Consider the following 12,439-nt stretch of genomic DNA (forward strand, 5'->3'; position numbering starts at 1 on the left):
TATATATGGAATGGTACTACTTCGCAATTGCTCGCAGAAACACGGGTCCTGTGCATATACATATGTACATATATGTACTTACCGTGTATCATAGCACAAACAATAAACAATTATTCGTAATAGAAAAGTTGTAAACATTACGGAAATAACTTTTCTCACGTGCAAATACATACTTTATTGAAATATAAAAGATGCGTAATAAAACATGCACTATTTATAGAAGAATAATTTTATGATCGTAAAGTCCAAAATAGTGATCATGATTCATTGCTTGGGCACTCGTATAGTTTTATATGTTTAAATACTTCGATATGTTGTAAAGAAGAATTTGGTTAATTATTGCACAAACAGAGAAAGAATCGAAATATCAAACCATCGTTGTTAATAACCACCCAAGTGCAATTTATGCGACGCTAAACATATAATGTATATAGAAAAAAGAAACATTCAATAATTTACAAGTACTTTTCTAGTTAAGAGGCACTATGAAAACAATATGCTTGAACAGCTTATGATTGCAGATAAAATTACCAATGATAAAAATAATGTATTTATTCTACTGATTATATTATGTACAAAGATTTGCATTAAATGCAGAGACTAGTCAGACTGTACATGTTCAGTCACAAAAAATGTAATATCTTTCAGCGGTAATATTTTGCATAACGCGCGTCCTCGTAACAGACCCTGCGGAACAGGCCCATATACGCGAGAATCGGTTGAATTATTCTTATTATCGCCTTCCAACCACACGTGTCCATTTGGAACCTAAAACATTATATTCTTGAACCATATAACAACAACAGATTTAGTTTTATAGAATCGAAAAATTTAAGGGATAAACTTAAATTTTGTCATTAATGTTGCATCATGATAAAGAGTCATTTGTAACATATCTTATCATTAACATTACATACTATAATTCCATATTGTATTTTATCACCAGGTAACCCTACAACTCTCTTACATATGTGTTGTTTTGGATTAGAAGGACATTTGGAGATAACTATGTCACCTTTCTTAAGTTTTTGTAACCTTAGAGATATACGTTCCGTGATCAATACATCATCGCTGTATAATGTTGGTTCCATGGATGGACCTGAACACTATGTAATAAAAAGAATATGTATCAGCAATAATTTTAGTAGATTTAGCTAGTTTGTAATTGACAATTGGTAGACTTTGCAAAGACATCAAAATAATCTCTATGTATAGTATGAATTTTCTCACTGTTATAATATCTCCCACGTATCTGTGAATTAAGTGTATCGCACAGGCGCATTGCACGAACTTTGTTAACATTTTTAAACAAAATTTGGTAGACATAGTTGTTGATAATCCTGGATAACATTACTGTAAATAGAACAACAGAAGTTCTGTTGGACACTCAACTTGTACCATTTTTATTAATTGATCTATCAATAATAAGGAAAGAACACGCAGTGTCGCAATATATACAACAGTGTATCATGAAATTTCTTACAGAGCATAATCATCGAAACGTGCAATAGGTTAGGTATGCACAATTGTGCTACATAGTAGAAGTACACGTACTTCAATTTTAGCAAAAGATCGTACAAGTATTAATGTTTCAATTTTCGTATAAATTCGAGATTATGTACGTCGTTCTATTTAATGAATTTAGTCCAAAGCTTATTTTCATTATAAAAAGAAATCGGTTTATGAACTGAACAGATCATCGTTGCACCACAGACGAGGTATGTATACGATTAGACCTTACATCTAATGCATTTTTTTGCTTTGTTTTTATGGGGCTCTAGAGTATTTGCATTTTGAGTCATTAAAATCCTTCGATCCGTTCAGGACTTGTGATTTTTTAAACATACGCATGAAATTTCGGGGAACCGTTTCTGGCCACACATCATATTTTTGGTAAAGAATTTTTTTCTCGAAACTGCGTACGAATTCGAGGGTACGTCTAATCACCAAAAATGATTGCAATTGACCCCCGGAACCGAAAATAATTTTTTTAGAATTAATTAAAAATTTTTTTTTTCGTCGCATGCATTTACGCTCTTACTACAGTTGGCTGCCTATCAATACTATTTCAGTGAATAGTTTCTCAACTGACCGCTACCAATGAGAAGAGGTCCTTAAAATCATTTCCGAATTTTCGGGTCGGTATGGCAGTCAGTTTGGACCACGAAAGGCCATAGGGTGTAAGGTCTATTGGTTTACGTTGTCTGTGGTTGCACCACCTAACTGTAAAAGTTAGCAATGAAAAATATTGTATCGCTACAATATGAGGTATTAGACGCTCTCTGACGGCAAACATACAAATTCATAAGAGCCAGAAAAATATGTCATCGCAAACCTCAGTTGCATCGTAGTTGACAGATAAATTAATTTAGTTGCTGGATGAAGTGGATATTTGTTACCGTGATTAATTTCTTCGACTGGCCAGGCAGTGTATATTAAGAAAGAGCGTGAAATTATTGAGGTAAGAAGTACTGCAATGGACAGTACATCCGAAGTTGGTTTAAAAACCAACGAAGAGATTATAGAAGAGCTCACGAAAGATCTAGAAAGTTCTTGTAGTAGAGAAGATAAAAACACTGTATCGAATGACAACAATGCGAAATCGAACGTGAAAAGAAGCAATTTGTCGAATGATTTTTGCGAACAGGTGGGAGAGAATAGCTATACCGATACTAATCCTAAAACGCAAAATGCAGAAAAAACGGATCTTCCAAGTGATTTCGTGGACGAAGAATTATTGAAAGACAGAGAACTTGGTCTCTCCGAAAGCGAAAAAGAAGTTTGTTAGATATTTATTTGTTGCATTATATAAATTACCAATAGAAACCGTTAAAATTTTATTTTTTTCAGACGTTCAGAAACGAAGCGGCGAAACTAAAGGACGAGGGTAACGATCTTTTTAAAAGCGGCGAGTATACGAAGGCAATATCAGTTTACACGCAAGGAATACAAACTTGTCCCTTAAGTTATAGTAAAGAAAGATCTGTGTTGTACGCGAATAGAGCTGCTGCAAAATCTAAATGTTTGGTAATATCTTTAATAGAAATGTTAATTTCATAATAGAACACTATCGTTTAAGTTACTTGTACAACATTTATGCGTAGGAGAAAGAATCCGCGATATTGGATTGTACAAAAGCTATAGAATTAGATCCCAGTTACTTAAAAGTACTTGTTAGGAGAGCACAATTGTACGAAGAGACTGATAAGCTAGACGAAGCTTTGGAGGATTTTAAGAAGATTCTAACGTACGATTCTAGTCACGCGGAAGCAAATTACGCCGTTCGGGTAACTATAAAATAAGTTGTTTCGTATGAGTAAAGTATTTGCGAGGCTTCTATATTAAACGTGTAACGTTTACAGAGATTACCTTCGTTGATCGAAGAAAGGAACGAAAAATTAAAAGAAGAAATGTTTGGGAAACTTAAAGATTTGGGAAATATGGTGTTAAAACCTTTTGGACTTTCTACAAATAATTTTCAATTGGAGAAGGATCCAAACAGCGGCAGTTATTCCGTTAAGTTTCAACAAAACCCTAGTTAATACGTTAATACGTTAATCGGTGTATGTTCCACGAGTTTCGACTTTGTACGAGTTGCAGAATATTTATAAATACTTGTGTAAATTCTGCTGGAACGCTGTGCTTCTTATTCTAATAAAGATATAAACGTTATAACGTTGAATATTTAAAGCGAACGTATATTTGAATTTAGATGTTTAGCGAAACTTTGAAAATCATCGACAGACATGTATATGTATAAACACGGTACGAAGTTGGTTTTTATTGGTTCGTTATTTTGACGGTTGTCTGAAAAATTACGACGTTGCGATTACACGTCGAATAAGTCGCAGAGTTTCTCGACGATAGGTAAGTGAGCATTGATCTCGTGCGTGTGCCATCGTATCGCTTGCGGATCGTTTGCAATACACGAAAAGATTGATAGTCGTGTATAGAGTAGTGCCCACATAAGTGATCACGCTCGGGACCGGCCACGGTCATTTACGTGGGCATGGCAACTTCTCAGGATTGAACGGAGATTAGAAAAAGAGAATAAGTGCGAGCGAGATACAATAATGGCACCCGAAACCATATCGATAACGGCCGGCGTCAAGTTACGCTCGATGTTCTAAGCCGCTTGACTTGTAAGAATTGGTGGGGATAACCGCGGTCATTTAAATGGGCAAAAATTCGATCATTTATGTGGACACTACTGTAGCTGTCAGTGAAGAAGAATACAGATAGCTCTGTTGCGTTTCTTTTAAGGTCCAGTAGAGTTTGGATATCGTTGTCGCGATATTCTAATGAAGCGACGCGCAGGCGTATCCAAGCGATGTTTAGTATCTAAGGGTGATCGGCGAAAGGAGAGGGTGGCATAGACGGAAATGGGTGAGAGAGGATGGCAGGAGGCAGGAGAAGAAAGGGGTGGCAGGAAGAGTCGAGGAGAAGCTTGATTCGCGAGCAGCACGTAAGCGCAGTGGACAGAACGGCGCTCGTAGTCTAGTAGCGAACGATAAACGGTGTATCGTATCGGTGGTTGCTGGAAGAAGGGTGTATACCGGTAGGGATCGTTAAAACGAAAACCGTGTGTGCGCATTCACGCGGTCTGTTATCACGCGTACACGTTCGAGGGGAGCATATCACATCGAAGGAAATCGAAGAGCCAAGATAGGAAGAAAGTCACGTAGAAGGCGAAATAACGAAATCGGCGGGGAAGAAAAACGGACTAGGGCGGGAGGGAGGGTGGGAGGGAGGGAGGGAGACGGAAGAAGATAGTGCTCGAGGGATGTGAGAGCGTGGCCCGAAGAACGACTGTAGAATTTTATCGGCGCAAGAATGGCCGTGACGTCGACGGTGAGTTATAGCGATAACAGAGGTTACATTAATTCCGAGGGTGGTTCGTTCAGTGAGCACGACGCCTACGTGTCGCGTGAGCACGCCGAGAACGCATCGTAACCCGCAGCTTTTCTGCAAATCAATAATTCGAGTGGGACGCGATGATAAAGTTTGTGATCGTTACTTAAAATTATCCAATCGTGTCGTTGAACGGCGACGACGGCCGGCCAGCCAGCCGATCGTGCAGCCGAGCCTGCGAATTATTGGCCAGTTAGTATTTGCGTCGATTCGCCGTTTAAGCGTTCGTTCTCTAGCCAATCCAAAGTACGTCGATACATTGCGTGATTGAATATTTGCTCGCGAATAATGTGCAACGCTTCTGAAAATGAGGTAAGCCGGTCATCTGCGAGTTCCGGTACCTTGATCGTATTGTTTAACGATCGCTGCGAACGCCGAACTAGGTCACTTTCGCTGCCACCTTGATTGCCACGCGCTTTTACATTCGCACGCACTAATTGTAACCAACGATACTACTCGTCTTTACCTTTTTTTTTGCATCCTCCTAATCGTTCGCAACGCAAAATCTACACGTTTTCCAACAATTCTCGCTGTTGATCGACTTGTTTTCTTTACGTTGGATAAACGTTTTTTAACAACGTGCGTTATATGCTGTCATTCGCAATTAGGGAAATTCGAGTGTCAAGTCGAGTTCGCGCTTAATCGATTCACTATACTATAAAACGAACCTTTACGAAACAAAATTCGACTTACTTTCGCACAAGTAATCACCGTTTCATCTCTACGGGTTAGCTAGTGCCTATGTAGCTACGCGACCTTTTTTCGCGAAACGCAACATTGATTTTTAATTCACGTATCCTGTAACCAAAATATTATCATGGGTCGAACAACGACCAATAAAATAAAATAATCCATATCAGTGTTGCCGATGGAACAACCGTTCGCGTGTTATCGATAGCTCGACAACTCTCGTTTCTCTGTATTTTGCGTAAAGTTGTAAGAACGTTTCCGTTCGTTGTAGAAAATACAATGCAGATCCATCAAAGCGTAGATCGCGTAGATCGAAAAAATTTAGGTAAACTTGGGAAGATGCAAAGTTAAACGTAATTATGTTGCAAGTTCGTATTTCCGGTAATTGACAAGAGTTTGTCGGATGTAGGATAGAAATTAATGCTTTAACGAAGGACGATACGCGTTACGTGGAACTTATTTGCGTCTGTTCAGAGCGATGCTGGGCCTTTCCGGAAAGCTCGTAAGCATTAAGGAGGGTGGGGAATGCTTAGTGAACGAACAGTGGTAGACATTACGAAGGCTGACTACAATGTTTCATCAAATATCACTTGCGATAATTTCTTTCGGAACTGGATCACTCTATAGTTTCATGGTCGTACAAGTCGTATCGTTAATGTTTGTTATGTTTGCGCGAAAGCATAATACGTTAAATCCACTTGACTATTCGCAAAGTATCCTCGAAGAAGAATTCAACGAGCAGTTTTCTTTGTAATTAGATGCGAGAACCCGTTCCTTGCCAGTAACCAAGAAAACATCTTGGAGAACCATCGTTAAAAAGCTTTAACGACACGCGCGACGATTTCGTTTTCGCTAAGAGTAGTCAGGACATGTAATCTAGCTAGCGTAAAGGCATGAAAATTAGGGCATCCTTCGAACTTTATGAAATAACGATGCACCCTTATTTATGGCGCACATAATTTTCCAAGTTACGTACAAAAATACGTAACAGTTTAAACGATATAGTGTATGTAGAAGCAGCTGCTGCGTAAGCATCGTCAAAGGAAAGTTTCTGTCCGGGGCGCCTAATGGCCAGAATGAAAACACCGAACAAACCGTTAACATCTGCTCGGGTATGGCTATGCTCGACAACTGGAAAAAGTAACGATGATCGAAATAGCGGCGTTTAGAACAAGATGCGGTCACGATACTTTTATTCGTATATCCGCGACATTTAGAAAATAATATTTAGAACCAATGACGTTATACGTATTACACGTGCATGCGCATATGCGAATAGGCGTATTTATTATGATCGATACGAGCGAATCTAACTAAACGAAAACATTTTAATAATTCTTTTCACGTTACACGTATCCCATATAAAGCCGTTTGGCATTGAAACGTAGGACGCTCGTTTCGCAGAGACACTACATGTATAGTGCGCGAACAAAGTTTAATCGTGTCGTTGGAAACTTGTTGGTTATTCGAGCGAGAATCGATTTTTCCTACAAATAACAAAAGAAAAAACTAACGGAACTAACGTTTACCTTATTTTTTAACGAGACGAAAGAGGCGTAACTCGCGATAGTAAACTTGCGATAAATGTGTTTCAGTCGAGGACAATGAGGGTCCAGTTACGTAATTCGCGACGCAAAAGATGGCCTCTGCGTTTTGGTCTTCTCCTTGGCTACGTACTCATTCAATATGTTACGTCTGCGAAATTACCCAACGAAGAAACATCGTCTTTCTATCCCAGTTCCACGGACAGCGAGGAAACCTGGACCACAGAAAGTACCTTGGAATCTGCCACGTTGCTGGCGGCGGCGGCGGCGGGTGCGGACGTCGAACAACCCAAGACGAAGGCGAAAGCGAAAACGGTAACCGAGGAAACCCTTGTGCGGGAAGAGAGTCGAAAAGATGAGCCGAGTAGCAACACGGAGAAGACAAAGGAGGAAAAAACAGCGGAGGAAAAGCCAAAGAAAGTACGCGGACAGTCCAAGGAAGAGTCACGACAGGAGACAGCAGGGATTGCTCCGAAAAAGGAAGTCGCGGTGATACCGCCGCCTCTTACCAAGACCATTCCCACAACTACAACGGTGAGACACGATGCGCTTGCTCCTTTTCTATCCAGCTATTTCCTATCGTAGCAGACAGAGAGAGGATCGTTTACCGTGAACTTTGCTCAAAATGTATTCGTTATTTTAGGTACCGACGATAACTACGGTGGTATACGAACGCGCAACTTGGAGGCCGCGAAGAGAAAATTGTTCGCCACCGGCTATCGAACAGTTCCCAAGGCCGGTAATGGGGCCGAAAGCTAGAAAACACGGTGGACTCATTATACACATATTGGTCGCCGTTTATACGTTTTTGGGTCTTGCAATTGTCTGCGACGATTACTTTGTCTCCAGTTTGGACAGAATTTGCGAAGGTAAGAACGACAACAAAACCGTAAACAAACATCGTTTAGTTACGAAACAACGACGTACAGTTGAATGTTTTATTAATTAAATTGAATCGCAGTAAATAGGCTTATGGTTTCGCAGGGATAAAGGTGTGTCGGAAACGCTTAGCGTGCGCTGCAAAAGTCGTTCCCTGTTATGCGTATACATACATATTTATAAGACAGGGGACGAGAAAGATTAGCGCCGCTTCGATTAAATAATTTACATCTGTCGGTCAAGCTATACGTATAATATGTACTGTGTCATGCATTGCCGGTCGACATTCTTCGCCTCTTATTATACGCTACTTTTACATACACGTATCTTTAAAATACATTTCGCGTTGAAACTGCTAGTAAGCGTTGCTGTACATCGAGTAAAGTTTATTGAAAAAGTTTAGTCGTTACGTTTAAATCAACAGCGGTTTGTAAAAGTTTGGAAAACACACTGGTATAAAATCGTAAAAGTTTCAAGGAATATTAACGAACGAAAAAAAAACGAGGACGTTTATCGGTTTCTTTGTTGCACGCAGAACTACGACTATCTCCGGATGTGGCCGGAGCAACGTTTATGGCCGCAGGTTCTTCGGCACCGGAATTGGCGACCGTCGTGATCGGTGTTTTCTTCGCCAAGGACGATATCGGAGTAAGCAAACGCGATTTCTATTCGAATACATGTGTAGAAAAGTTAGAGTTGTCGTCTGCGGTCGGTTCGTTTACACCGAAAAACGGAGCGTGCATGCTGCCCATGCACGCGTGCCTGTACACATTCGATTCTCCAATATACATATGTAGTACATGTACGTATACAGTTGAAATTCATAGAATCGCGGTTTTGATGAAAAATTTGCGTATTTGCAAACCAACCGCAGCGGTACCGTTCAAATTGGTAAACGTTGAGTAGAATAAAACTCGTTATTTGGTCGTGATAGTAATTTGTCGCGTTACGATTACAGGTGAGCGGTGTGATCGGTAGCGCGGTATTCAATATAATGTTTGTAATATCAGTTTGCGGGCTTTGCACCTCGACAGTGTCCAAGTTGAATTGGTGGCCTCTGTGTCGGGATTGCTTTTTCTATGCCGTATCGATACTCGTGATGCTCGGTACAATTTACAACGAATCGATATCTTGGTAAGATGTTTGTTTATCTCGTTTCTGATCCTCGAGTTCTTTTACAAGAGACGAGATTTCTACTTTTAGGATGGAGTCTCTGTTCATGTTAATCATGTACGGCGTGTATTGCATCGCGTTGTCTTTCAACGCTAGACTGGAGCGTTGGGCAAAATCTTACGACATACCTTTTCTACCGAAAGACGACGAACCAGCTGAGGAAAGCGCTCTCGTCAGCTACAGATCGCTGCAGGAGGATCGATTGTCTTACACGGGTCCCAATTCGCCTGTTACGGACCAAGTTAAAACTCAAGAAGGTGACCGACGCGACGCCTCCGCCTCGTATCGTAAGGAGAGAGAAAGATGATCGGTTAAATGTTTCGTTATAATTTTCTTAATTACATAATTTTTCTTTCTCTCGGCCGTGCACTTGCGTCCAACGTATTACGAAACGTAACGATGGTTTGTTGACGACAGGCGGAATAGGAGGAGGAGCAGGAGGAGGAGGCGGCGGCGGCGGCGGCGGCGGTCCTGTACCAGAAACGAACGAACCACCGCCTCCGAGGCAACCGGAATACTACAAAGCGAAAGAGCCTGATCCCAATCAAGTATCGCCACTGGAAAAACCGGTCGATGCTAACAAATGGACTTTGTTTACTTGGGGCCTGGTATACCCGATTCATTTCATGTGTCGCGCAACCATGCCCGATTGCCGGCAAGAGAAATTTCGAAACTGGTACCCTTTTACCTTTTGCGTGTCGATGGTATGGATCAGTTTCTACAGTTACATCATGGTGTGGATGATCACGATTATAGGTAAAAATAAATTGTCGCGTTTCGATACGATGCTCGAATATTACTGATCGTTTGTCTGTCTGTTTCACAGGCAGCACTCTGGGTATACCGGATACGGTGATGGGTTTGACGTTTGTCGCTGCTGGTGTCAGTGTGCCCGACGCTCTGTCCTCGTTGGCGGTGATCAAGGAAGGTTTGGGTGACATGGCAGTGAGCAACGCCGTCGGTAGCAACGTCTTCGATATTCTAGTTTGTCTCGGGCTTCCATGGTTCATACAAACTGCTATGATACAACCTGGTTCGCACGTAAATGTCACCAGCCGAGGTAAGTTGACCGAGAGCCAACACGTATTCGTTTCATCTCGTTCAGCTGTTTTTTCGCTTCGCGCCCTTTATTTTCTCTCTTTCTTTCTTTCTTTCTTGTTATTACGATGCGCAGGCTTAACGTATTCGACGGTGTCTCTGTTGTCGACGGTGGTATTTTTGGTACTGGCAACCCACTTGAACGGCTGGAAGCTGGATCGACGATACGGAGTGGTACTGATGCTTTGGTACCTGGTATTCATCGTATTCGCCTCTCTCTACGAGCTCAACGTCTTCGGTGAAATGAATCCACCGGTATGCTTTAGCTCGTTTTAATCGTACGAGACACGGAGTATGGAAGTTGTCGTTGTTCGACAAACGATCTTCTATACCGAATCTTCGTTGCGATCGTCGTTTCACGGCTCAAGCATCGTCCTTCTTTTTCTTCCCTTTTCTCCTTTCTCGTCAGCTGCTCCTCCCCTTCCTTCTTTCCCGTCTTCTAGTTTCTACATGAATCGAAACTGAGAACAAACGAGGGAAGAAAAGCCATGCACGGACGAGACAAAGGAGTGGCGCGTGCGTGCGTGTTTCACTTTGCCCCGGAATTGAGCATACTATATGTATATGTACGGTATAGAATGTCTGTGTCTCTCGTGGTAGTTTTCGTACGACTTTAGCTAGCCTCTAGGGAAGGGTTCAAACTTTTCGTAAGCTTTACCGAACAAAGATTCGAGCGACGCGATTTTTCTACATCGCGTCTACGCTTCCAGCAAAATCGCGTCCTCCTTCGATTACCGTCAATCGACGCGCTGCGCTCTCGTCGCGATAGGCAGTCGTATCGGCGATATGCTGTAAGTGTAACCTTTCCTTCTGCGTCTAGTTTCTATATGTGTATATACGATATCGATCGAGCCTTCTTCCGAAAGATCAACGGAACACCGAGAGACAGAAAGCCGCATGGCTTGGATCGCGAAAACTAGTTGTAGCGTGTTTGCATGTTTTTCGAACCACTTCAACGGACAACACATTTATCAGTATTAAAACAACCGATCGTTAAATAGTAGCCAGTTTAGAGCCAGTTATGGTAAACGTAGGGGTGACTGATCGATCGATCGATCGAACAGGCCCATCGTGTTTTCCTTCGAATTGTCTATACCAGGGGCCGACAACCTACGGTCCTCGATCCTTGAACGAAAAATCATATTCTTTGGCTCAATGGGTGGTTTTCAATAATCATTTAAGCATTTGTTTCGGGTTTTACATGAGAACCGCATGATTTTCTTGTATATAAATATGTATATGTAAACGCTACGAATAACAAGATACGGTAAAATCTCGATTTAACAAACAGAAGAATTTTACGGTGCTACGTCGGTGCATCTCCAAGTTGTTGCAGTCTGCTTAAAAACATGTACTTTCTTCTTCGATTACTTTCAGTTTTCCAACTAGATTATTGAATCGAGATTTTACAACAGTGTCTAATATATATATATATATATGAGAAAGGTATTTAGAATGTAGAAGCATCGAGAAATCTACTATTACCTTCGACATTTTTTTATCGGTAAAGTAATAAATCCGTACAAGATTTTTTGTACTTTAATAAGGACTTGTTAAAGTAGTAATTGTAAGACGAAAAGTTTATTATTAGTACCTTCGTTTATTAACTATGGACGAACGTAGTCCGGCATCCACTCGTCGATGCGACCACTAGTCAATGCCCGTAACAAGGTTGCCGACCACACTGTCCGAAACCGTACGGGTTTTGCGATCTATAACACGACTGTTGTTTATTAACACTGTTAACGTACTTACGTTAACGTTCTTTTTTATTTTTCACGTAACAATGTGCCGCGTACTTTTTCTATTTAATTCGTTACCATCGTTTCGTCTTTATTCTATTTCTGCTTGGAGTCTGTCTATTGTCGCATATTACGGACGAATTAATCCTTCGCGGACAAACATTTTTCCGGTAGAACTGTTTGAAAATGTAGGAAAATAACGCGTATAATAACGGGTTTATGGAGAATTTCTCGATGCGCGGCTAAAATTGTAAAACTATGTTGTCTGGTATATCAGTTTATAGTCCGCAAAGGGTTAATGGATAAAACGTGTGTTAACTTGTTTGTAGATTTAGCAATTATGTATTCTTCGTAATCGGTTTTACGCGTCTCGTAGAAATTTACGATATATATGTATAGACG

General features: G+C 40.9%; 3 protein-coding genes across 5 annotated transcripts; 2 read left to right on the forward strand and 1 right to left on the reverse strand.

Annotated features, from left to right (window-relative positions):
- Window positions 1–395: 395 nt before the first annotated feature.
- Window positions 396–1,347, reverse strand: LOC143343742 (mitochondrial inner membrane protease subunit 1-like). The gene is made up of 3 exons (XM_076768944.1): window positions 1,231–1,347; window positions 918–1,106; window positions 396–768 (listed from the first exon to the last, which is right to left on the reverse strand). The coding sequence occupies exons 1-3, from the start codon at window positions 1,324–1,326 to the stop codon at window positions 601–603; spliced, it is 453 nt and encodes a 150-aa protein (XP_076625059.1). The 5' UTR covers window positions 1,327–1,347; the 3' UTR covers window positions 396–600.
- Window positions 1,348–1,581: 234 nt separating this feature from the next.
- Ttc1 (Tetratricopeptide repeat domain 1) lies at window positions 1,582–3,690 on the forward strand. The gene is made up of 5 exons (XM_076768941.1): window positions 1,582–1,718; window positions 2,073–2,779; window positions 2,851–3,027; window positions 3,105–3,287; window positions 3,363–3,690. Exons 2-5 carry the CDS (start codon window positions 2,477–2,479, stop codon window positions 3,540–3,542), a joined length of 843 nt encoding a protein of 280 aa, XP_076625056.1. The 5' UTR covers window positions 1,582–1,718; window positions 2,073–2,476; the 3' UTR covers window positions 3,543–3,690.
- An 82-nt stretch (window positions 3,691–3,772) lies between these two features.
- On the forward strand, window positions 3,773–11,969 carry LOC143343733 (putative sodium/potassium/calcium exchanger CG1090). Of its 3 annotated transcripts, XM_076768930.1 has the most exons (10): window positions 3,773–3,867; window positions 4,264–4,851; window positions 7,197–7,679; window positions 7,789–8,014; window positions 8,560–8,672; window positions 8,983–9,158; window positions 9,228–9,454; window positions 9,615–9,953; window positions 10,024–10,257; window positions 10,372–11,969. In XM_076768930.1, exons 2-10 carry the CDS (start codon window positions 4,834–4,836, stop codon window positions 10,569–10,571), a joined length of 2,016 nt encoding a protein of 671 aa, XP_076625045.1. In that variant the 5' UTR covers window positions 3,773–3,867; window positions 4,264–4,833; the 3' UTR covers window positions 10,572–11,969. The 3 variants fall into 3 exon arrangements, with proteins under 3 accessions (XP_076625045.1, XP_076625044.1, XP_076625046.1); XM_076768929.1 differs by lacking the exons at window positions 3,773–3,867; window positions 4,264–4,851 and adding an exon at window positions 4,914–5,223; XM_076768931.1 differs by lacking the exons at window positions 3,773–3,867; window positions 4,264–4,851 and adding an exon at window positions 4,914–5,223 and having other exon boundaries at window positions 9,627–9,953.
- Window positions 11,970–12,439: the final 470 nt, after the last annotated feature.

Source organism: Colletes latitarsis, chromosome 7 (genome assembly GCF_051014445.1).
Source record: "Colletes latitarsis isolate SP2378_abdomen chromosome 7, iyColLati1, whole genome shotgun sequence".
NCBI lineage: Eukaryota > Metazoa > Arthropoda > Insecta > Hymenoptera > Colletidae > Colletes > Colletes latitarsis.